Below are 27,325 nucleotides of genomic sequence, written 5' to 3'. Positions count from 1 at the left end.
CTTGTTGTAGAGACTAAGAAGTCATTATGGCCTTTTTGTAGATGTCATAAGAGGTTGTGATTTTTTATTTGAATCCGGCTCGAAGGACCAATGGTTGTAAGTGTTTTTGATTTGAATTTTGATTGTGGTTTGGTTGGTTTGAATCATGATCAAAACACCAATAATTGTTTTTGTAAAATAGCTAATATTAAACATTTATTGTTTAATTATTTAGTCTGTAAGCTTTCCTGAAATTGTAAAATAAAATAAAAACAAGTACTCTAAATATAATTCAGGTTATTCGTAATCAATTATTACATGTAAAATTCAGTGTTTAACATAGCAAGTCACAATTTTAACATTTTATAATATTATGTATTAAGTTCTATTATGTGAATAATAATTTAATTTAAATATTTAAGTGTATGCGTTTAAATCATTGGAAAATTCAGCATTGTTCGCATTATTGATACTGAATTATATCAACATTAAAACATGATAATAAAAATTATTTAAGACATTGGATGAATTAACATCTACCGAATACCATATGACGCTTTTTAGCTATTTCTTCTACACTTAGGCTGCTATTTCGCCTCCTAACAGTCGAGCGACTTGCTCTTCACTCAGTAAACAGTTTTTAGGCAATTCATAACCTACAAAACTCGAGCAGTTCGTATACATTTATTAACCAATCAGGCGGTTTAATGACTGCTATAGCTGTAAGGTTCGAAGGACCAAAAAAAAATTTTTATGCTTGCGTGACAAAGTTACCCCACTGATGGTAGTGGTGTGGGGTTTAATAGAATGTCGACTGGCGCGATATGATTACCCCTCGGCAATCGACACAATTATGCCGGCCTATGGGAACCAGATATACACAGGCTGATCCAGGAATAGAATGTCGACTGGCGCGATATGATTACACATTGCCAGTCAATACAATTATACCGGCCTGTTGGAACCGGATATTCACAGACCGATCCCAGAACGCGATACACTGACGTGGGTCACTATGGCGGGCTTTAACACCACACGTTGGTAGCTTTCTGGGCGAATATAAATATCCTACTACCAGCAAATAATAAAAATATTCCATCTTAGGCGACAGTTTGAACGAGAAGCATAATATACTAAAGCACATATTATTCAATATAGATAATGTTTATCTTGTATTATGTGCTACTACCGCTCGGGGAGCATCGCGTGTCGGTTCCGGTAAAAGTTCGCTTTGTATCCGGCACGCGACGTGTGCTGAGAATAGCGGAGAGGTAGCGGGAGCGATTTGTGTATGGGAAAATGAAATCGTGGTCTCTTTAACTGGAAAGTTACATTTGACTCTATAAGAATATTTTTTATAGTAAAATCTATACTTTTTAAAACAATATAAAAATATATTTAATTTAAGTCTTTTTACATTGCGTTATTAATTTAAATCACATATTTGTTTTACCTATGCGAACATTGTCATCAGTCTCATATTTTCCTTCACCATTACTTCTAATTAATAAACCCTTAGGAGATAAATAAGTATTTTTTTCGCGGAAAAAATGGCTTATGCCTACCGCGCAGCTGAGGGGATCTGCGCAGTTATATTAGGTTCACCGCCCTTACGACCATTTTTTTCGCGGGCAAAAACGCGTTACTGTTACCATAACTAGGGAGGGGGGAGGGGTTGGTGTAATGGTTACCTTGGTTTCACCGGTCTTACGCCCGAATGTCAACACTTAGGGCTATAGCATCATCCGAGCAGTAAACCGAGTCTAATGCTGTATACACCGTACATCAGCATACCAACCAAAACCCGAGGTGGCCTTCTTCTGCGCATACGGGGCGGCCCTATGGTATTTTGTTGCTCTAAGATAGCTGCGCAGAACCGTCTCTGACCGCACCTTACGGCTTTGAGTCATCCAGAAAAATGGTAAACGCAGCCATCAATCCCGGGTGTCACAATAATGTAATCTACCGGAAAATCACCTATTGCCCGCCCGCGACCCCTCAATGGCTTCTATTAGCCGCCTCTTACGATAGGCAGGGCACAGGGTGGAGGAGTTAAATTGGTGGTAGAATATTTTTTCTATCCGCCCAAATAGTAACCACCGTACCGTGTGTTTGCTTGTTATAACACAGCTTATGCTGAGATGGCCACCTAGTTGTCGCGGTTTGGACATAGAAATTAATTACTCAGTGGTTTTCTTCTTTATATCATTTTTTGTTATGTATATATAATATGGATATGAGCCGCGACAATAAATTATTCTTTCTTTCTTCTTTCTTTCTTACACAAGGTGTTAAAACCCGCCATAGTAAGTGTGTTGCGTTCCGCGATCAGCCTGTGTATACCCGGTTCCAACATGCCGGTATAATTGTGTCGACTGCCGAGGGCTCTCTCGTCAGTCGACATTCTACTGGACCCCACTTCACTGGTAAATACACCATCAGGTGCAAGGTCACTATGCCATATTTGTATATCTAGTCTAGAGTTTTAAAACATTTCTCGCTGTCCGTCTGTCGCTCGGCCGGCTTTGATCGCGTGCGCGCGCGGTGTAAACGACATCTACATCAAACACTCAACGCCGGTGTTACGTGCTCTCTGTGAGTTTCCCTTTTGTCTTTGCATGATATTCTAAAAAATTGACATGTTAGATTTGCATAGTTACTCATAGTTTTTGTGTTACTGGTAGCGACTCCCATAGCGTGAAAACTTGTGGTAAATTATCCATTATATACTTTTCCCAGATGAAATGTAGTATGTATGCTAATTCAAGATATGGTTTGTGGCTCAAAATTCATGTAAATCCATTTAGTGGGTTTTGTGTTTATTTCTGACAAACATTGAAACATTTTCATGTGCTTTTACATTATACACAAACACTATTGCTCGCGACTCCTCGTTTTAACATCCATTTTCGAAATAATATAATATCAAATATAACATCTCTTCTGCATTATATACTGTCCCACTGCTGGGGACGGACCTCCTCTACTACTGAGAAGGATTAGGTCTTAGTCCACCACGCTGGCCCAGCGCGGATTGTTAGACTTCACACTCCTTCAAAATTCCTATAGAGAACTTTTAGGTATGCAGGTTTCCTCACGATGTTTCCTTCACCGTTAAAGAAAGCGATAATACACAAAGATTACATACATAACTTTAAAAATGTCAGAAATGTCTTTGGGATTTGAAACGGTATGTTACTGAAATAATGCGAATAGCAAGCTCGTCTCGTCATTCAAAATAATAAAGTAATATAACGCGTAGTGGTAGTGGTATGGTTGGTTATATTTTTAGTTGGTTGGTATGTTTGTCACGAAATAAAAGAAATACAATGCATTAATTAAGCGTGTATGTTTGTTTATTTCTGGTGTAAGTCTGGTGAATACACTCTAAACATGCTAGTGGAAGCGGTGCATGACGAAACATTATATAATTAACAGAAAAAAGGTAACACTATGCGACAGTGCAGACATTTTATGATGTACATTTTTCACAAAAATGTAGACATGTAACGAAATAGTTCTTAGGATTTTTTTTTTAAATTAAAATCTATTAAATTGTTTTCATTAAAAAGTGTTATAAACAAATAAAAACAAAAAACCGTAACAATATCTTTTATACTATTTCGTTACAGTTATTTATTTTGGGAAATACTCCTGTACGCTATATACAGTATTGACGCATGCTTAACATCAAGTTATAATAATCAAAATTTGCTTTAACTGTATAGTAAATTCAAACTTTGGCCCACTGAAGTTATGCAAGAAAACTATCTGTGTTCAAAAATTTCACTCACACTAAATATTTTTTTCTAACATCACTTGAGATGTATGCAAACACTATAAGAAAAAAATCATGCAGTTAATCGTGTACACTATAAAAAAATAACACCTTAAATTTAATTTCGTTTTCAGACACTTGTAAGAACAGTAGTGAAACATTGTGGCTTAGGCCCCATATAACTAAGACGCCTTAGCGGCTTATATAAAAATAAAGTTAAATACGACTACTTTAACTAAAATCCTGTTCAGTGCAGTAAGTTGATATTGTCTGCGCGGCGCCTTACACTCATGTGCTGTTATCGGCCATTATAAATTTACAGTTCAATAAGCATTTCAGTTTGCTCCCCAAAGTTGTTCAGGTTGTCTGGAAGAGATCGCTTTTAGCGATAAGACCGCCTATTAGAGCACTTTTTTATATGATACAATAATTGTATTCATTTTTCTGTATTTGGTGTATACAATAAAGTGTTTCATTCGTTAATTCATTTCCCAAAATCGTAGGCAGAGGAGCAACTAATCCACAATGTCTGCCGTGTGAATTCGTCTTATAATGTGATAGGGAGTCAGCCTATCGCCATTGGACGCAAATCCCAAATTTCAGACTGATATTTAGCAGAAAAAACAAAAATACTAAAGTCCTAGTTCAAATGCCAGACTATCAAAGTTAAATTACAACCCACAAAAGCTAAATTCCAAATCTAATAAACCAGACGTTTCCCGCAAATCCAAGCGAATCCCACGGGAAGTTTTTAATATTAATCGTTGACATGATTGTGCCAAACCCACGGGATCAACCATCGCTCCCGTTGATCATTTATTTAGGCTTCATTTGAACTTGGATGAGCCGGCCCCTGGGGGAATGCGGGGGTTACTCGGGATAGTTTGTCAATGTAAGCAACTAATCTTGGGAATAAGTTTCTGGTGAAACATAAATGGAGAAGGATTTAGTTATAACTAGGTTTTGTTAGCGGTTTCGTTTGAATAAAATACTATTCTAGGATAAAAAGTAGCCTATATCAATGCGGTACATAATATTGTGCCCTATTTATATATCATCTAAATTCAGCAGTTACTATGTTAATTTGAACATCCGTATTATTATAATATTTTTGTATTGAAAGTTGAGTCTTATTGAGTTGAACGTGTTTTTTTTGCGACGCTGAGTTTTATACATATGGAATACACATATTACCGCATTTTTAAGCTAGCTAATATAAAAAAATCGCTTAAGTCAAACTCTTATCGTTATGGATATTTATGAAATTTTGTACACTGACCAAACTCTGGATAAAAAATTACTTTTTGTCCCTGAACATACACAACAGAACTTTTATGCAGGAAAACTATTTAATGCGTGTGCAAAAGCTTACATTAATAAAGCTTTTATCACACGTAATGAAGGCTTTCATCCCGTAATTAGTTGTCTTTGTCGGGCTGTTTTTGCCCTAATTTACTTTCCATTTATTATATTACGTCTTTTATCGAGGCTTGGGCTCGTTTGCAAAGTAAGCTAACCGACTGTATAAAGGAGGGTAATATGTATGTATATGAGTATACACTTTATGTTATAACTTATTGCTTTGGGAACTTCAAACTTCACAATCAGTTTCAAAGACTACTTAACAAAAAGTCACAACTACGGCCCAACGCCATAAAATGATGGAAACAGCATGAAGTATCAATCCACCGCCACTAGCTTTTAATTCATTTATCTTTTAGTAAAATGGTGTAGATACGACACCACGCATTTGCCTTTAAAAAATAACTTTAACTGACATAGCCACCTTCGGTTCAACCTTCGGGTTACTTCGGAAATTCAGTGCTATTGGCTCCCGATGACCTTATAAGCGTGTTCAGCCAATGAGAGCGTGTGAACCCTATAGGTAATGCGCGAGTATTTGAAAATTCAGAGAGTGATAAATTGGCGTGGCACGCGATATCATCGAAGCGTGTCATGTTATGTATTTACTTTTACAAGTTAACACTTTGTAATTTACCTCTGCAATTTTCACTTTATTATACAGTTTATTGTAGCACCCAATAATTTGGCTGGCCGGCATAATTGTGTCAACTGGCCAGAGATAATCTCATTCCAATCGACACTATGTAGACTGTACTCACCTTCCCATAAGGTGCAGTAGGTGTACCGGGCATAAAAATAATCACATACATAATCATTTTGTCATCAGCCCTGGCCATGCCGAGTCCGACATCCGCAGACGATGATGATGACGAGGACGACACGACACAGCAGAGCCGTGCTGAAGTCGACGACGATGGCCGCGTCTACAAGAATCCTAGGAATTCCCCCTCCGCCCAGTGCCCAAGAGATGAGGAGCAGGCCACGCTGCTGGTAAGAATACAATCACGGCTTTTGATCGTCTTTAGAAGTAGGCAGAAGTGTAACATTCAAATTTTGCCAGCTATGTTAGGTCTCATTTAGTAGGAGCAACTAGCAAACCCATTGTCATTTTATTGGTAAGATGGCTGGCTCCTCCTCCGCTCCATTGGTGGATGGCTCCAGCACATAAGTCCAGGAACTCTCCGTTAGCTCAGTACCCGAGGAATAAGGAGCTGGCCAAGGTGCTAGCAGTACACTTTACAAATAATCCAAATAACTTTAGTTTCCAGTATCTGGAAATCTTGCTAGGTTTAGTCCTTAATGACTAATTTGCCACGTCTATTTATTGTCTTATTGGTATTGACCAAAAAAATATATAATAAGCCCTTCAGGTATTATATACTGACCACTAACCATGGGCTCCTTAACTACTGAGTAGGATTTATTTAATTAACTAAGTCTGATTAAAAAAAAATTGTTTCCAGGGTCAAAAATGCCTCCGCAAATGCTCCTCGGACGAGGACTGCAAGAGTAAGAAGAAGAAGTGTCTTTGCGACGGAGCCTGCGGCATGTCCTGCATCAAACCAGGTCAGTGTCTATTTGCAGGAAAGAAACTAAAATGTTCACCTGGTTTACCTAGGAAAAGGAATAGAGGCATATGTAAGTGTAGTGCAGTATAATATGCTTTTTTTTTGATAGCTAAAAAACTAAAAACAATAACTTTCAAGGAGAGTAAATAGTATAAAGCTGAAATTTTTTATAATGCCAAGTGTTATGTTGCTAAAAATACAATCAAATACATCGATTTTTTATACGTGTTTAGATTTTTTATTATTTTATAAATACACCAAAAAGGCCTTGTATCTAGGCTGACTGAATTAAAAAAAAATCTAGGAACACATCACATATACCGGATTCCTAACCATCCGCTCTCAAATTGAAATACCAGATAACAGTACAGTTTAATAGATACATAAAACTATTTCAAAATTGTCGAGTTCTAGTTCAGTAGGAATTTCAATAGAGCTGCATTTGCTTCGCCCCGTGTAGCGACGACAGCATTCGGGTTATGTTGTCGTGTTGGATTTGTGCTGCAATTGTTAGTCAACACGAATATTATTCGGGCTTCAAAATATGTCATACGATGAGAATTAATACTTTTTTATGACAATATTTTATAACCAATGACGATAATGTGTTTTATTCCGCAGTCTATAAGTCGCATTGTTGCCAATATCAAAATTCTTTATCGGTTATTATTAATCGTGGTTAATACAAATAAAACTAAAATTATGAGAATTTCACTAAGGTATCGAACGGAATTTATATATCATTAAATAAGTGGTTCTCGAAATATATGTAAGTAACGAAATAGTTTTTTTTACGAAATATTTACTTTTCTTTCTCATTTGTTATTTTTGTTTATCTTAATAAATGCATTGTATATATTATTTTAATAGAACGAATATATTAAGACAAACAAAATAAGATAAATGGCACAAAATTCCCTGAAAACTATTTCGTTGCGTGGGTACATTTATTCTGAGAAATACTCAGATAACAGTAACGTGAGTGACAAACAACAGGATAAGCCTGTTATCCGGCATCACCCCGACGTATCCTACATATCTACGCCAAACTGCAGCGTTGTCAAACATAGAGTCAAATATACAGGGTCATTTTGACATTGCGTTACTAAATGAAACCCCATACTCGTCTTCACCTTTGCTAACATTGTGCCAAAAATCATCCATTAATAACTAATATTTTCACCAAACATCCTGGTTTTAGATTTGTGATTTTTTGATAATTTTGTAATTTAATGCGAATATGGCGTGTGCGCGAGTGTATTTCTGACTGAAAGTATGATGTTGCCGCTGCAACGAATTCTCTTAAAGTAGTAGTAGTGGCTTTAGGGCTATTAAAATTAAAATTACTTTTTATTAATATTTTTTTTTTCGAAACTTACACTTTTTTATTTTACATCTACCACTCAAGAAACTTATTGTAAAGTGTTATTTCCAAGTAGATAAGTATGTGCTATCATTTAGTAACGCGATGTCAAAATGACCCTGTATTACTCAATAAAAAAGTATCGTGGCCAAGGGTCCATATAACCCGATTGTTGCCAGTTTTCCTTTCATAATTTATGTAAAATCTAATTATCAATCATGGGCGCTGAGAGAGGGGTGCAAGGGGTGCACCCGCCTGTTCGGAACAAATCACTATAAAAATTTCTGAATGTTAACGGAAACTATCGACCACAGAGGTTTTATTATGGTTTAGCTTATACAAATACCCGCACGAATAACATTTGAAAAAAAAAAAGTTATGTACTTAGTACCTACTATACTGTGTAGATGTAGATATACCTCCCTAAATGGCGGCGTCCATGTCATCAACTAATCTCTCTCTCTCCCTCTTCAGCCTTCATCAACCAATGCTGAGTAAAGGCCTCTTCCATATATCGCCACCTAGTGCGGTTTTGGACTTTCCGTATCTAGTCTTTCCCGGCTTTCCGAATGATGTCGTCGGTCCATCTTCGCGACTGCCTCTTCACGTTCCTGTGCCCAGATCTTGGCCTCCATTCTAGTACCTTCCTCACCCATCGGCTATCTGATGTACGGCTTATGTGGCCTGCCCATTTCCACTTCCTTCAAGCTATGACTTCGACTATGTCTCGTAGATTAGACGTTTCATCAACTATTCTAATTAGCATTGTCAACCATTTACAAACCGCATTTATGCATAACAGAACTTCTAAGTTGCGTCTGATTACGTTTCGCAAACTTCGCCACTGAAAGGTATAAAAAGTATACATAAAATTTATTACGTTTATAAAACATACGCAATGAATGCAAAAAACCATGAAAACTTAACATTAAATTCGCAATAAAACACACCATTTTTACAAGTTCAATAAAACAAATTGAATTGGCCCGCTCGCGTGGGTGTTGGGGAGTAAAGGAAGCCAATCCCCCCTAATTAGGTTGTGAGAAATGTCTATTTTATAGGGGACTTCTCGTTGATTGTTCTACGCTTGGAGTGCCTCCCTTTTAATTTAATAGTTTATTTTTTAAATCTTCAATTAAAACAGTGATAATGAGGAACACGGGCTGTTGCGATGTTAGCTTTCTTTTACCAGCTTTAATATGTGGTAAGGTAGATGTGGGGTTGACGCAAAGACAAGCATGTTGAAGAAAGGTTTTGACTTAGTTTTGACGTCAGCTCGTTTGTCTGGCGTCAGCTCTTGGAGATCTGGTCCTGGTAAATTTTGGGAGAAAATCTCCCACAGTATTGCTAGATATGGGATTCGAACCCAAGACCTACAGCTCCCATGCCAATATACGTTGCCATTACTAAGGATGTGACTTAATGTATTTACTATGTTTCATTAAAGTTATGAAATTTCTCTTCAGTTAAACAAGCAGAAACTGATGGAGACAAATAATCCGCTCTAAATGCGGTACATCCAATGATGACCACGATCAGTCATGACGGACCGACTACAGAGAGAGACAAGCATGTCAATTTCCACCGACCAAGTCACTTGCTAAAAGCGGCAATAGCCTAGTTGGTTGTGGAATGGACTGCCGAGACGACTGTACGCAGGTTCAAAACCCAAGGGCACACACCTTTGACGTCTAAATCATGTGTGTATTCTTTGTAAATTATCGCTTGCTTTAACGGTGAAGGAAAACATCGCGAGGAAACCTGCACATCTGAGAAGTTCTCTATAGGAATTTTGAGGGTGTCAAGTCTACCAATCTGCACTAGGCCAGCGTGGTGGACTAAGGCCTAATCTCTCTAGTAGTAGAGGAGGCCCGTGCCCAGCATTGAGACGGTATATACTACAAGGCTAATATTATTATACATAATTTATAAGTCACTTGCTCACATCTCTAACTTTATAAACAAGTTCTGGACTAAGTGCTCGCGAACCCTATTTTTTCAAGTCAGTCTTTAGTTCGCTCCCCGAGGACCGTTTGGGACTCGGCACTTAATTTATCAACTAATTAAACAACAGTTGCCTCTTTTTGTTGTCTTGTTTTAACGTAAATTCTTACGTAATAGTTTACGTTACGGGACTATTAACAAATATTAGCTTTTATTTAGTTTACTGAAACTGAATTAATTTAATTTATTGCCTTGCTAGTTTGTGTACAATGCATTATCACGCAGACTTTGTTTAGTTTAGAAATTAATTTAAAACGACTGTCAACTCATCTATTGTTAATTAGTTAAGAAATTTAGTTGAAGCAATTGGTATCATGGTAATTGTAGGAAAAAATCCTCTTCTTATATTTACCGTCCCATTGCTGGGCACGGGCCTCCTCTACCACTGAGAGGGCTTATACCTCAGTCTTCCACGCTGCCTAGTGCGGATTAATAGATTTCACATATCTTCGTAATTATTATGGAGAACTTCTCAGGTATGCAAGTTTCCTCGCATTGTTTTTCTTCACCGTTAAAGCAAGCAATAATTCACAAAGAACACACACATAACTTTAAAAAAGTCAGAACATACCCTTGGGTTTTGACCCGGCGGACATTCGTTTCGGCAGTTCGTTCCACTGCCAAATAGGCTATCGCTGTTTATTGTTCTTCTATGCTCTGCTTAATATCACACATATAAAATCCCTCAAAACTGTATTTTCATACCTTTTTTTCACCTTTTTATATACAAAACATCACGCATTTATGCCCGAAGGGATATGCAGAGGCGCAACTAGGGCACCCACTTTTCGCCAAGTATGTTCCGTCCCATGATTTGATAGGGGGCGAGCCTATCGCCATATCGGGCACAAATTCCAGACTCCGGGCTGATACTGAGTAGAAAAACCCAAATATTTTATATAATTTTTAATATTAAGTTTTATTTACTAATTAATGTTTACCGCCCAATCTGTGCCAATAAATGTATTTTTCTTTTTCTTTCTTTCTTTCTATAAGCCCGTGTCTGAAATTAGTGTCCGATGTGGCAATAGGTTCGGCTCTTATCACGCCATGGGACGGAACACACATAGCGAATACCCACCTACCCACCTCTAGATAAAAGCATGGTGTTTGATGCAGTCTTATATGTTCTGCTTGATACCACCCCGAGTCTAGAATTAATTCCTTATATTTAGATATGCTGGCCCCTTATCACACCATAGGACGGCACACACAGCAAATACCCTAGCTGCTCACCCCTAAGGGGATAAAAACGTGGTGTTTGTTTTAAAAAAAAACACTATACCGTGTTTACTAGTTTTGCCCCAAATTAATTTTCAAACCCGATGATTCTGAAACCGAGTTTTTGCGGGCAAATTTCCAGTCTGACCTACAGAGGCCTTAAAAAGCCGTCTCTTTGCCGCAAAAAGGTCGAGAGGGCACTTGTACGCCGCGAGAGTCTTTCACTTATTTTTTTTAATGCTCCCGTGGCCCTGACACGTATGCCTGCGGCTTTTCATGCTATGAAAGACGAACGATTAACTTAAGCCAACAGTGTGGTTTTAGGTTTTTTATTACGCTATTTCTTTAGGTACAGAGATGTATAGTACGAATCAAACCTGCTTTACGAAGGCGAGATTTTTTAAAAGTTAGAATATGTATTGTTAAAGGTCATATTATATTATGCAATTTAAAAACAATTATAAAAGTAAATTATTTTTTGATGTAGAAAAGAAATGCTAAAAATATATTCTGTGGAAAAACATTAGTGAAGGTGAAACGCTGTTATATTTTAAGTATGGCTTTCTTATATTATCTTTACTAAGAACCTCGCAAACAACAAAACAAATACAAGACATGGTTACACAATGGGCGGTCTTATTGCTAAAAGCGATTTCTTCCAGACAACCTAAGGTATGGTGCCCGAAAAACGCCTGGTTCCTAACAAGGCTCATTATTCATGCAGCATATTTTGATATTTCTTCGTGTTGTAGTGCAAAAACACTACAATTATTTGTTATTACAAAAAATATATTTCATTTTCCATCAATACAGTACAGAAATTTCAACTTAAAAAGCAAAATAAATGAAAGGCAGCCAGAACGAAATGGCCATTAGAAATTATCGTATAAAATATTTTACCTCTGAGTATTAAGTCATTAATGCGGTGACGTAATGTGGATGCTGTTCAACTGTGACCTATTACCCGCATTAAATTATGTTATATTAAAAAACGTTGTGTTAAAGAACATCACACAATGACTAGCAATATCAGCCTTGCTTATAAAAATTTAGCAAATTATTTTATTTATTTATTTATTTATTTATTTTTAGGAAGGCTTACAGACTAATAACATTAAATTAAGTCACATCTATACTATTATATAAAGCTGAAGAGTTTGTTTGTTTGTTTGTTTGTTTGTTTGTTTGAACGCGCTAATCTCAGGAACTACCGGTCCAAACTGAAAAATTCTTTTTGCGTTGGATAGCCCTTTGTTCGTGGAGTGCTATAGGCCATATATCATCACGCTATACCCAATAGGAGCGGAGCAGTAATGGCTAATCTCAGGAACTACCAGTCCAAACTGAAAAATTATTTTTGCGTTGGATAGCCCTTTGTTCGTGGAGTGCTATAAACTATATATCATCACGCTATACCCAATAGGAGCGGAGCAGTAATGGCTAATTTCAGGAATTACCGGTCCAAACTGAAAAATTCTTTTTGCGTTGGATAGCCCTTTGTTCGTGGAGTACTATAGGCTATATATCATCACGCTATGGCCAATAGGAGCGGAGCAGTAATGGCTAATCTCAGAAACTACCGGTTTGAACTGAAAAAATATTTTTGTGTTGGATAGCCCTTTGATCCCGGAGTGCTATGGGCTATATATCATCACGCTATGACCAATAGGAGCGGAGCAGTAATGAAACATGTTGCAAAAACGGGGAAAAAATATTAGTTTTGAGAGCTTCCGTTGCGTGCGCTGCGTAAACGGTTAAAGTTATGCAACAATGATGTATGACGGGATTGTTCCTCTTAAAAAGTTCTAAAAAATATATTATAAAACAAAGTCCCCCGCCGCATCTGTCTGCCTGAACGTGTTAAACTCAAAAACTACCCAACGTATTAAGATGAAATTTGGTATGAAGACAGTTTGAGACCCTGGGAAGAACATAGGCTCCCGAGAAACTACTACTTTTATAACGGAAAACTTTAGCCTGAAAAACTTTATAACGCGGGCGGAGCCGCGGGAAAAGCTAGTCAATGTATAATTAAGTTGCTAATAACTAGCCTCCACAATTTGAGTATACAAATATCAATATTAAAAAGAACCAAAAAAAAAAAAGAATAATAAAAATAACAGTATTACTTATATAGTCCTATAAGAAGTATTACAGATATGAATATAATTTTAAAAAGAATCATTTTCAATATTATAATTTTATAATTAAACAATTTTTCGGATTTAAATATTTTTAGTTTTCTCCCGACATTTCGAAGACGGCAGCCTTCGTGGTCACAGGGGAGACTGAGGTGTTGTTCATCCGCTAAGTCAAAAGTCAAAGTCAAATAGTAAAGCTATGCTTAGTTAAAACACAAATTTACTCGATCAACTGTGTGTAAAAACCCGCCATCTTGTCTCCATGTCATGTCTGCCATGTTATCCTCCTTCGACCATCAGGTTTTTTTTATACGACCACTGCACCTGATGATAAGCGGAATGGAGTCCAATACAATGTTGACTAAAGAGAGATGATTACCCCTCAGCAGTCGACAATTATGCCGGCCTGTTGGAACAAACACACAGGTTGATCCCGGAACGCGACATACATGGGCCACTATGGCGGGTTTTAACACCCAGTTTACAGTGGTCGCTATCCGGGCGGATATAAAATATATCCTACCACCAGCAAAATGTTTTATTATATCTATATACTTACAACCTAGCACTTTAATTTAATTAATATTTCCCGCCATTTTTACGTAATGAAACGCGTTAAAAATTCCATCGCGCCGTCTGAATATCTCGTATGTAGGTTATCTTCTATAATACCCGTGCCCGTGGCATATGAAAGCCGCTTTTTCTATGACAGTATATCGCTCGAAATGGGGAAATGTTAAAACTTCTTCCGAGTGAAGACTCGTCAGTTCGTGGCGTTGGCAGGTCATTTATACCAGCTATCTCCATGTTACTAGGTACATAACTAAAATTATATTTTCCCCTCTTTTGTGTCTGCGTATAAGCATCAATAGTTTTTTTTTCGGGCTCCGCAATCTACACCGCGGAAACCTTGCGAAGGGGATACTGGAATTCCCCGGCTTAGGGACTGTAGGGCCTTGGAAAAAAGATGGGAGGAGATATCTGGGGAACGAAGTGTGTCCCACACACTTCGTTCCCCACAGGAGAAGGAATTCTCTCACGATGGTAGAAGAGGAGAAGGCCAGGAAATATCCGCGAGTCTTCGTAGGCCTCAATGTGAATTGGCAACCATGAGATAGACACACTGGCCTATGTGCCTAGGGCCTTATCAAATGTCCGCCATGCATGAGCGTGCATTTGGTGTGGAGACCGAGCACATAAGAATTACCACGGGGATGGTAGCATCATTAGTTGGTTTATAATGTTCTATGATATATTGATATCTCATGCTCTCAGTGACCGTTCTGAGCCAGTTCGTAACCCGTTAGTGGATTTTCCTCAGCATGGTCGCTTAATTTTTCAAGGGTTGCGAGCGCCTAAAGCACTCTCTCAAAAGTCCGGCGTGTTTGTATAAGCTGGCCCTTGCCAAGCTAACAAAAGGTATAGTCAGGTAATAAATAAAAATATATATAATGTATATAGGGTCATTTTGATATTGCGTTACTAAATGAAACCACATACTTATCTACTTGGAAATAACACTTTACTGTAAGTTATTTGAGCCATATATGTAAAATAAAAAAGTGTAAGTTTCTAACAAAATAAATATTAATAAAAGGTCATTTTGATTTTACGCGCCCTAATGCCACTATTACTACTCTAAGAGAATTCGTCGCAGCGACGACATCACACTTTCAGTCAGAAATACACTCATGCACACGCCGTATTCGCATTAAACTACAAAATGATCGAAAAATAATAAAACTAAAATCAAGATTTTTGGTGAAAATATTCGTTATTATTGAATGATTTTTGGCCCAATGTCAGCAAAGGTGAAGACGAGTATGTGGTTTCATTTAGTAACGTATTGTCAAAATGACCCTGTATAAATTCTCCAAATCCACAGAGTAACCCCATACGTGTGCCTAACTAAGCATGTTAACCAAATCTGCATCTTGAATAGCAATTTATCTCGGGGCATCGCCGAGCTAGGTGACTTGGCCTGAATCCCCCACATCACGAATTAAATAACCGTAATAGAATTTGTAATTAAACCACCTCGGTCCTACATGTCACAATACACCGCCGGTTTAACAAACGAGGCCCGTTTATTGTGCGAATAAATCACTCGATGTACAACAAAGCTTTGAATTCATGCGATACAGTCGCTGCAAAGTTATATTTGCGTTCGCCGGCAGCGGGGCTAGCGTTGCCTCCGCACACAAATGTTAGGGAGTTGTTAGTTCAGCAATTTTCCCGTTTGTATTTTGTAAATTTGTACAAGCACATCGTTTTCGTTGGACGTTTTTTTAATTTAAAGCGGGGGAAATATTCATTGTTCGTACACGCGTTGTGACTACGTGTGCGTTTCAACTGCTTTTATTGTTTCGCGATTGTCGGTTTGTTCCGGTTTTGAGCCTTTGAGACGGCTCGTTTGACTTTGTGATTCAATTCTTAGCTAGACTTTTTAATTATAAAGCAAATATCATGGAAACCATTCATTTATTAGGTTCTTGCAAAAAAACAAACGTGTGTTAAACGTTAGCTCGTAGAGGCGTGTTGGCACGTGTAAGTTCCTCGCCTTGTAGTAGACGATACGACCTTCAATAAACAGTTTACTATCTAGAACTTGGGAATAAAAAGCACTACAACGCGTTGCACTACGCCCCTCACTTAAAACAAAATCTTAAAACCTCATAATGCTTAATTCTTACACCATCTTCAATTTTCTTCAAACCTGAGCAAATCACTTCAAACACACCGATGCTTTGCGACAGAAATAAACATTGCGGTAGTATTTACCAGATCTTCAAAATACTTACACACCACTTATGCACACACATGCCTTTCATTCCCAAAGGGGTAAGCAGAGGAACAACCAGTGCTAAGACATGTTGTGTAATCGTCATTTCTAAAATCTGCTACAAAATTAAATTAAATATAATATGTTCATATAGCCTAGTTGGTTGTAGAACGGACTGCCATGCCGGGACGAATGTCCGCAGGTTCGAATCCCGAGGGCACACAATTTGACTTTTCTAAAAAAATATATTTTGTGTATTCTTTGTGAATTATCGCTAGCTTTAACGGTGAAGGAAAACATCGTGAGAAAATCTGCATACCTGAGAAGTTCTCTATAGGAATTTCGAGGGTGTGTGAAGTCTACAAATCCGCACTAGGCCAGCGTGGTGGACTAAGACCTAATCCCTCTCAGTAGTAGAGGAGGCCCGTGTCCAACAGTGGGACAGTATATAATACGGGGCTGATATTACTTTATTATTATTATAATATAAAATGTTCAGATGGACGCATCTAAGCATTAGGACGCCTGATCGCAACTCCGCCGATCATTTATGAATAAAGATGGCGGGCGCGGAATATTAAATTTATTCATTGGTGTACACGGCAAATTGCTGACGAGTTTCGCTGTTGATTATTTCTATTTGCTATGAATAATCACTTTTTGTAATTTTGCGAACTTTTCGTTCAATATTTGTTTTGAATGTATTTTTGAATTTTTAGCTGTCGCGGCAGTCAACCTTGGTGGTGTAGTCATGAGATCCTGGGTTGGAATTCCTGGTCGAACAGTGATATTGGGTTTTCCCCGCTCGGTATCTAGGATTCATGTCGGATATGGCGACAGGCTCTCCCCTTGTTACAACATGGGACGAAACACATGGCGAAAAGTGATTGCTTTGGTTACAACTCTGCCTAGTCTTTCAGTGATAAAAGACCTTATGTGTATGCATATTTGTGTATGTATATGTCTTTAAGGGACCATAGAATCTAAACGTTTGAAACTGTGGTTTCAAATATTTATAATGACAGTTTAAAACTGATATTGCTCTAATGACATTTCTATAGTTCTAATTTGACATAATCATATCATATCTTAATGAAATGTAATTTTTGAAAGACGACCACCCGATCATGTTGTGTTTGCCTGTTCAATATCACTATTTTTTTTTTCTTTTCTCATGATTGAAAACTATGATTGTAAATGTCGGCGAATGCACGCTGTACGCCGTTATTTAAGTATGAATCTATGTTCTCTTTTATTTGCTATCGCTAATTTTATTTTATGCCGCTCCAGGTTTAGTCGATTGGATTTCATCTTATCCCATGTTAACGGTGATGTGCGTGCATTAGCTTATATAACTATTGTGACTATGTACAAGAAAGACTTGGAAAAAATACAAAAGAAGTACTGAACAATTGATGACAAAAAGCCCGGAGTTTCTTTCTGCCTTTCTTCTTCGGGTAGTCATCACTTAGGTAGCTAGTGAAAGGCTGGTAGGTTAGCTAGGTTAGGACTCATGTCCTCGCCGGTGAGGATCGCGACGCGTTACCCTTCTATTTCCCCCTACTTGCCAGCCCGAGCTGGTTACTTCGGTTTGTACCTAGTCTTGTATAAACTTTATCCCTAATTTAAAATCTCCATAGTTATATAAGTGATTTTAATAGTTGTTTAGAAATAATAATTATTCTTATTCTTTGTTTTGACGTATCATAAGTGCAACTTTGTTCGCCTACGTGATAAATAAAGTATTTTATTTTATTTTATTTTAATGCAGTGTTAAAATAACGAAATTATACTTTTAGTAATTGTTAAAACCACTCAAAACTTCAACTTACTATGCTAATTAAAGTTGAAAATATACCAGCTGAAAACACAAGTATCCAAAGCCGAAAAAAATTAAAACCCCACTAGAGATTTAAAACTCGAACCCTCAACATTTTGCACATAAATTGAGTGAATTTAAAACTATAAAAAGTCTGCAACATTAGTCGCCGGTGATAAATTCTGCGACACAGCGGCGCGGAAACGTTTCCCGCCATAATTCTACAATTTTTACATAGAAACAAACGCAAAGGAAACGTATATAAAATGGTTTATTATAAAACTTGTTTGCGTTTTATTTTGTTACTAATATTACAAAGGGAACGATTTGTTTTGTTATGTCTTGAACAAATACATTAAACTATATATGTAGTTAGTTATAGAGCGAACATCAGGGTCAAATTATTGCTCCAAAACTTATCAATTGTTAATAAGTCGCTGTCTTATTTGAAATGTCCTTATGACAAGATGTCACAGCGTCTTAAGATATCAATACAAAAATAATATATTTACAGAAAATATACTAATATTCGCATTAAAAACGTGCAAATCGGTGAATATACGTCAATAATGCAAATCATGATACGGAAAAATGAGTCTCCTCTATTACTGAGAGGGTTTAGGCCTTAGTCCACCACGCTGGCCTAATACGGGTTAACAGACTTCAGACACCTTTAACTTTAACTTGAAATAAACTCCTTGCAACGGTGTTCCCTGAGTGCTATGACTTGTCCTTTAAGCGAGGCTTGAAAACAGTGCTAGCCTTCCTGCAGGCAACGGCTTGGCTGTGCCTCTGGTATTGCAAAGTCCATGGGTGGCAAATGTTGCTGATCAGGCACACTGCTAGCCCGTTTGCCTACTCACGCAATAAAAAAAAAACCTTTTCAAATGGAAACGGTTTATAACAAGGCTATTATTGTCGCGATGTCGTCACCAACAAAAAGTCGTAACATCAATAATTGTAAAAGTCTTCATTAAAAACAAACCCGCCATTACAATGTAAACAAGGGTATCTATCTACGCTGCCGGGTAATCTTAGATCGATTATGCTCCGGAGGGTCGCGCCAATTTGTTTGTAACGGGACGGATTCAGGGAGAGGTGTGGGGCAAATGTCCCCTAAATTATAAAAAAATACCCTCTTTGTTGTATCTCAATATTAGCCAATCACAACGGCCCTATATCTACGCACTGCGAAGGCTGCCATGCCGTCAGCACTGAGAAACAGATTTGTTATCACGGCATTACTCCGTTCTTAGATAAAAAACGTCTATGAATAAGGGGATTAATATATAACATAACCGAAATTGCCTCTCCTTTGAAAACCGTACAATTTACTAGATGGTCTTATGAGCTGAAATCGATTTCATTGACATCGCTGCGCCGTTCTTATAACTGTATTATATGAAAGGTGATGACCACTCAACCCTTCGCATATAAAAGCCCATAAATAACGGTAACCTTATTGCGATATAGCATTAAATGGACTCTTCATCCCTGAAGAAACAAAAAATTACTCTCGATTCCTTACCGAAGTAACTTTTCTTTTCTCCCGTGACATTCTTAACATTACCTCCTCGCTTTATCATAAGCCATTTTCATAAGCCCAATAACTCCTCGCTTTCCATTTAAAATGGGCCCCTTACCGCAATCCTAACTTCGCCCCTGGTTAGTGTTCTAAAGACAAGCATCCCTCGTTAAAGCTGATTAATAGCACGATGTTACTGTACCTCCGAATCAGATATACTATATTAATTATTGTCTGGTATTTGCTGGTGCCGTATATTTTGTACTACTGCATAGCGATTAAAATTTCGCCATGATAGCTATATGAGTCGTTACAATCACTGCCGATACAAAAGGGTCTGTGGCAATGTAATTGGATGGGGCTTTTTAACATGGGTACCGCAAAGTGACCACACTGCATAGGAGCTCGCATCAAGTCCCTAAAAGGCTATTTAGGCATTGTGACTAGGTTGCACAACCTATAGGGGCGTGGAAGTGACCAGACCGGGACCAAGTTTAAGTTTCATGAACGCAGTTATAGGAGCTCGCATCAGGTCTATACAAGACTTGGTGTTAGGTTAGTTCGGCTTTAGGTTGGGAACGGCAAAAAACGATAAAGGTCTTCGAAAAATAATCGCACAAAACACGTTGACTCTCCTTTGTATAAGGTTTGATGAAAAAAGATTAAACCACGATAGCAACATGGTATCTAGTTCAAAAAAGTTTTCTGGACCTCTGGTACTACTGGGCCTGAAGCAGCATACATTGCAAGTCTAGCACTATTTTGCCTTACAAAAAAAACAAGAGATAAAAAAAGTTTATTTTCCATCACAACAATAACATTACGCTCTTCCACAGACAAATATTATTACAAAATAGCTCTATTTAAATGTTTCATCGATTCCCTCTGCCTACCCCCTTGGTGAGCGTGAATACACAGTATCGATCGGCGAATTCAAGTCACCTGAAGCGATGGCCCGTTTTATATTATTTGATTTGTCTCAACTCGTACCTTCGGGCGCTGTTGTGTTCGCCAACGTTTTACTACTTTTAGGACTTTCTACCCTGTAGACAGGTTCCTGTAGACACATTTTAGAATATGATTCTGTTTAAGGAATGAAAAAAGAATGAGGAATAAATTGATTACAGCTTGAGTCGCTTAAAAAATGATTGCTTGTATATCCTGAAATTAATATATGTTTTAAAAAAAATGTTATTTCGTCTTAAAAATTTAACGTAATTTTTATGAAGGACCAGCAAACCTAGCTCTATTGTTTATTAAATTATGAACTATATTAAGACGTTTATGACTTCTGTTTAATTTTGTAAGCTTCGGTATTCAAAGCCGCCAATATACGTTGGCTAAGCGTTGCCAAATGATGGCCAATAGCAACGAAAAACCGCATATTTGGCTTATTTTGTTTTCTCTCGCTGTAGATTGCCTAGATAGCTGAATTAAGGCAAGCGCCAACATGTGTAAAACTTATTTGGCGTAGTTTTTCACAACTCAGAGTTGTTGCGATCACTTATGTCACTTATATACGATAAACACAGACAGCGCAGAGCGTGTAGGCAGTACAAAACTCCACTATATTTGCTTACCACTTACATTGGTTCAGGTAGTTTGTAATGGTAGCACTTTTAGAATCAGTTTGCCTACGCTCCCATAGGCTAAGCTCGAACAAGATGTATGACTGGCTTAAGATATTACCTATTTCTAAACATTACATCTAACGTATGCAAATTTTCTCTGTCCGCTAATAAATTCTTTGACTATACTTTATTTATACAGGAAATATCCCAACGGCACGTCGCGACTTGGGCACCCTACCCCTCCCCGCTATACGGAGACGATAAGTGGGTACTTGGGGTAATGGTATTTCGTATTTAGTATATTAAAGTGGCGGTTTTTTATTTATATTGCGGTGCACGGGTATTAGGAAGGATATAGACATAACTTGCAGGTTTTGTGTTTTGTTTATTCTTCCTTTAAGCTGGTTGCAGAAGGAGCAAAATTGAGTAAGTCTAGTTTACATAGCTGAGAAAATTACATATAGAACTTAGTTAAAGGTCAAAAGGTAAAAATAACGCAGCTATGCGAGCTTAAGGTGGTAGCTCAAGGTCCATTTTCATACATTTTGTTTCGGCTTTAATCTGGGTAACTAAACAAGTATTGGCAAGTAAAGAATTTAAATTCACGTCTAGTTAGTGATTAGTTCTCGCAGTTGAAAGAAAAATGTAAAAATAATTAATAATCATGGATATTTCGGCCTTTAAAATTTAATATGACGAAATTTTAAAGGCCGATACTTGTTTAGTTACCCAGATTAAAGGCGAAACAAAATGTATAAAAATGGACCTTGAGCTACCACCTTAAGTAAACTATCTTTGCTTTCTTTACGACCAGCAACCTGCGTTTATTGTTTAATAGTAATAATAATACATTTATTTGTATTAAAAACACAGAAAAATGTTAAATGATACAAACTCAGTTGGTGTACAAATGTTACAGAGTAGTTGCATTACATTTGTCACAAAAAATGATCTGCTGATACCTATGCTAGGAGAACCTGTGTTATAAGTAAGTGTGCTTAAGTTACTATGAAACAGATTGCTTTACTCAACAATATAAAAAATAATAAAATACACTATCCACTGCTGATCACGGACTACCTCTACTAGTGAGAGGGCTTAGGCCTCAGTCCACCACGCTGGCCTCGCTATCATAGCGCGGGTTGGCACACTTCATATACCTTCGCAATTCTTATAGAGAATATCCAAGCATGTAAATTTCTTCTTTATGTCTCCAATAATGAGCTAGTACAATAAAAATTAAATGCTGTTAATAAAAATTAACAGCGCAGAGCGTATGGGCAGCTCCACAAAACACTTCTACATTGCCCGCTAAAATTGGTTTTCTTCAAACTTACCGAACGTCTACACGGTAGAACTTGCCTTGTATCAATTTGCTCGGTCGTGTCTGCCTAAGCTCTGTGTATATGCGGTTCCAACAAGCTGGCATAATTGTGTCGACTGTCGAGGGGTCTCTCGTCAGTCGATATTCTATTTGACCCCATTCCACTTACCATCAGGTGCAGAGAGATACTATGCTGTTCTCGTGTAAAAATGTTAAATAGTTCAATACATTAAATGTCTACTTGAAATGCTACTCAAATATGAAATTCCTTTGTTAATACAACCCATACTATTCGGCTTAAGAATTTTCTAGAGTGGATTAATAATTTTATTTTATACAGTTCGCCCTCTATAAAATTCTTAATCTGGGCTCCAGCGTCCATAATGTAAATTAATGTCCGCAACAAAGTTTGTTTGTCCAGTCTCTCATATCAAAGCTCCGACGTCGACTGACAGTTGCAAAGAAACTCATAGGACAACGCCGCTCAACATTTTGTACACCTTGTTTTAAAATGAACTGTGAGGGCTATATTTTAAAGTTTATAATGTAAATAGGCACCAGTTCGTCTTAGCCAAATACTTGGAGGATAAAGGGTTTAGTTTATAATAGTTAACTAGGACGATAAACTCTATAGATTATGTTTCGGATAGGTAGAAGTTATATTATTAATTGTAAAGTGGATGATTTGTTCAACATAATCTGGAAATCGCACGTCGAAGACAAAATAGTAAATAGATTACGGTGTATTTATATTTAAGGAGCAATTAATGTTTGAAAATTAAATATGGTGATGCCATAATATTATATTCAATAATACCTACCCCAAAATGCCCTAAATACAATATTTTTTATATATTTAAAAAAAAGTGGATTTTTTTCGCCAAGTATCAGCATTCCGAATTAATCGCAACTAGAAAATCAGACTTTTTTGTGTTGACATGCATGTACATGTACATGTAATTATTAAACTCACATTATTAATAATATTTAATATTTCCAATTCTCCCTGTGTTTCTATTTGATTATTTTATTGACAGCTATAGGCAGATTAGGGTCTCGTGACTTCCTCGCAAAATGCATACCACTGGATCTTGGCTTATAGTAGCAGCAGCAGGTGTAAGGACAGGAAAGTCTCTAAGACTCGAAGCTAATATTGTGTCAAAGGATAATAAACCTAGCTTTGCATTGGCAAAGCCTCGTAATTCTCAGTTCCGAATAGTGTTATTGAAGTGGATGTGTAATCTTCAGGAAGGAGTTCATGGGCAGTCATGATACCGAAAAGTAAGTGGTTTGATTCAGTTCAATAAACTCTACGAATTTTTCTTCTCCCTTTGTTCTTTAACTGCTAGTGCAAATCAATCAACGTCGCGAGGCGATGAAAGTTTGGGAGCCGACGATATCAGCTTACCGAACCGCGCAGAAATCTTTAAAATATAAACTTTTCCAAGTTTGTTCTGCGAGTTCTAAGAAATGGCAATCCCTTAAAGTTGGCACCGTCCTGGCAAAGTTGCCATCAAGTTGCCAGTTGGCGTGGGAGCCGGCATTCTAAATTAGATCTTCGTGAAACTTTCAGTGTACCTTTTGAGTGCAGTTTTAAAAACCCGCCATCTTGTGATTTTGTTTCAGACAATACGAATCGGGTTTCATTGTTGGGTCGATCGGGGCTTAATGGAAATTGGTTTTAAGGCGTTTATAAAGGAAACGTATTTCAAGTCACTGACTGTAGCGAGGATAGAATAGGGCTGTTTTAAGAAGCTCTAAAGGAAGTTGAAAATGGAAACGCAGTTCCATATATCTTTCTTCTTTCCTCGGTATCTCTAAGTAGACTAGTAGTTCTTGGAATTTGGTATAAATTAATGATGAAAACCCCCATTTACAATAAACAATCCAAATCGCTATTTTCGATCTATCTAAAAAACTTACCAATCAGAACAAAGATTTTTTTGACATGTTCACAAATGAGTTATTTTGATTGGTTCATTCTCGAAATCAGATTGAAAATTAAAATTAAGATCGTTTGATAGTTTTCGAAGAGCGAAAGTAAAAATTTGTGGCCTCCCCGACCTTACTTTCTAGTCTCAATCTTAATAATTGAAAAATTGCCTCTAGCAATAAGAATTTCTCTCTAGTCGGTCCTTCATATCTGAGAATCGTGGTCAGCATCAAGGTTGCATCTGGAGCAGATGATCTGCCTCCACCGGTTTCTAATAACTAAGAATAAACTCTGCCAACTTCTTGTGAGATGCTTACCTGTTACTACCCAACATACACCACTTCCATATATTATGTTTGGGGTAATTGCTTCCACTTTCAGCTCTTATTATGTTTACACGAATCTGATATCAAACACCAAGGAAATTAATTTACAGAGTTTAATTGCTTTCCCCTAAAGCAAATTCCGCCTCAGGACAAATGTTATTAGATTTTTTTATTGAATGACGCATCTAGTAATGGTAGACACACAACCACATCATGTCTTTATACCGGAAGAGGTAGGCAGAGGGTTTGCTTTTTGCTATGCGAGCTTATTACCATGTCAAGCACAAAAGACAGGCCTCGGAAGGGGAAAGGATCATCATTGTCATTATCCGCCCGCATAGCGACCACTGTACATTAACACCCGCCATAGTGGTCCACGTGTGTCGCGTTCCGGGATCTACCTGTGTATGTCCAGTTCCAACAGGCCGGCATAATTGTTTTGGCTGTCGAAGGATAATAATCTCTCGTCAGTCGACATTCTATTGGACCCCCCGCTCACATACTATCAGGTGCAGTACAGCAAAGTGACTCCTCACTGAGTTCTGCCCGTATAAAACACAAAAACAAAAATTATTTACTTCTTAGTCCAGAAGCCGTGATCCATAAGTTGCCTTTCGGTTCCCAAGTCGGTCAATTAATACTTATAATGAAATGTGAGTTTTTATGATTTAAAATAGAACACTTAAATTATTGTCAATGTAAATAGCACCTTAAATCAGGTTTGTTTTTCAAATCGGTTTCAACCTCAGTTTACAATAAAACCCTGAAGTTAGAGCGATGAAGGAGAAGTTTAATACTATATTCAATGGCAAACGACCAAATTAAACCGTTTGTTCTATAAACTTGAAGTTTTGCACACAAATTGTCTATAAGACGAAGTGTGCCATAACTTCAGGGCGGCATTACGGGCAAAATGCAACGGACCGCCTTTAGCGGGCTGTAAAATCTTGTTTAATTTGGAAGTTTTTTGTGTATTGGGACCTAAAAGGAAAGTCGCCGGAAGAACTTTATATAGATTATTGATTTTTAAGTCAGGAAGAGCTCCATTCGTCTTATTTTCCCACAGGCCATTGAACATTGAGAAAGTAATTTTAAAAATGCATTTCAATACCAAAATCAAAAATGCATAGTGGGTAAGGTAAGATATCTCGGCTACGTGCTTAGGCACGAAAGATATATACTGCTATAATTAATAATGATGGGCAAGTTGGAGGGGAAGAGACGAGCTGGACGAAGGAAAAAATCGTGGCTCAGAAACATCCGGGAGTGGACCGGTATCACCTCGTCGAACACCTGTTCCGCCTGACCAATGATAAAGAGAAATACAAGAAGCTGACGGCCAATCTTCAACAATGAAGAGGCACTTAAAGAAGAAAGAAGAAGAATGCATATGATTTTGTATTATAAACTCTGGGCTTAAAAGCATCGCTTAAATAGAGACCGGAGGCGAAGGTTACAAAAACCCTTTTATATAATTTACACAACACACCTAGTAAGAAATTACCTGTCGGGTTCCCAAAATAGAATAAAGGTGTGCAGTGTTGCCAGTTACGAACGCAGGAAATCCGAGTGTTAGTGATTTAATACTTATAGTTTTAACTATATGGTAGGTCTATTAGAATAGGTATGCCAGTTTCTCGATTACATGATTTAAGTTCTGATGTATTCCAGCTAGAAGAAAAAGAAAATCCAGTCAGTAATTCTCGAGCATTATAAAATTTCATTTCTAATGTCAAGACTACGAGCACCGTTCATAAATTTGAAATTCAAATGTCTGACGTTGCTTTTTATGAGGAGTCGTGATCGTGGTGTTTACCATTAAGGAATTGATTTCATGGTTTCATTAAAAAAATGATCATTTCGAGCCTGTACTTACTAAACAAAATAAAAAAAAATGCGAGTTGGATTCACCAAGGGGTCCTTAGAAACTAGCTTTTTTTGTTATTATAGTTTATAATTACGATTTTCAGATGTTTTACCTCACATGTGCTGAGAGATATTCGTGCCAATTTTCATGATATTAACTCAACGGGAAGTAATTGATTGGTTATGATTTCCTTATGCATGTAATATATGCAACATAAACGGTCATATCTTTTGATAACGTCGACTTCCATGTTTGATTTTTTCACAACTGATAGAAACCATAGATCTGATTATTTGATATAAGTTTCAATTGGATACCTTTACGCGTTCCTGAGAAAAGGGGATTGACAGACAAACGTATACCAAATTGATTTTACAAGAAATCATTTTGAAATACAAAACCCTAAAACCCAACCAAAAATAAATAACAAATAAAATTTTATTACTTAATATTTCCTCAAATTCCACAAAATCCCATAAAACTGGCAACACCTCGCATCCCCCGCAAGATCAAAAGGTCGCAACCCCGGCAGATATCAATCACGGACAACCCTTTTTGTTTGTAAACTTTAATATATTGCGGAGTAACAACCACTCCGCCATTCCATTTTCAACTTGAAAATGTACGGGTCCATAATTTATTGCGTAACGCCGCGGTTAAGATAGGTTTCTGGGGATGGCTGATTTAGCACGAATTTATGGTAATTATGGACTGAGCTGAATAGAATAATTTAACAGCGTCAAAAAATATTGAGGTATT

At 37.4% G+C, this 27,325-nt stretch overlaps 1 protein-coding gene across 1 annotated transcript in view; it reads left to right on the top strand.

Moving 5' to 3' along the window:
• The window catches only part of LOC115444557, a 113,609-nt gene that overhangs the window by 48,259 nt on the left and 38,025 nt on the right, over positions 1-27,325 (top strand). The window contains exons 2-3 of the mRNA XM_030170382.2: positions 5,949-6,112; positions 6,586-6,688. Of these exons, the coding sequence (XP_030026242.1) occupies positions 5,949-6,112; positions 6,586-6,688 (267 nt within the window). The remainder of the gene's footprint in view (positions 1-5,948; positions 6,113-6,585; positions 6,689-27,325) is intronic.

The sequence above is a fragment of the Manduca sexta genome, chromosome 4 (genome assembly GCF_014839805.1).
Source record: "Manduca sexta isolate Smith_Timp_Sample1 chromosome 4, JHU_Msex_v1.0, whole genome shotgun sequence".
NCBI lineage: Eukaryota > Metazoa > Arthropoda > Insecta > Lepidoptera > Sphingidae > Manduca > Manduca sexta.
Note: the sequence above shows the minus strand (reverse complement) of the source record. Positions and strands in the feature narration are given on the sequence as shown.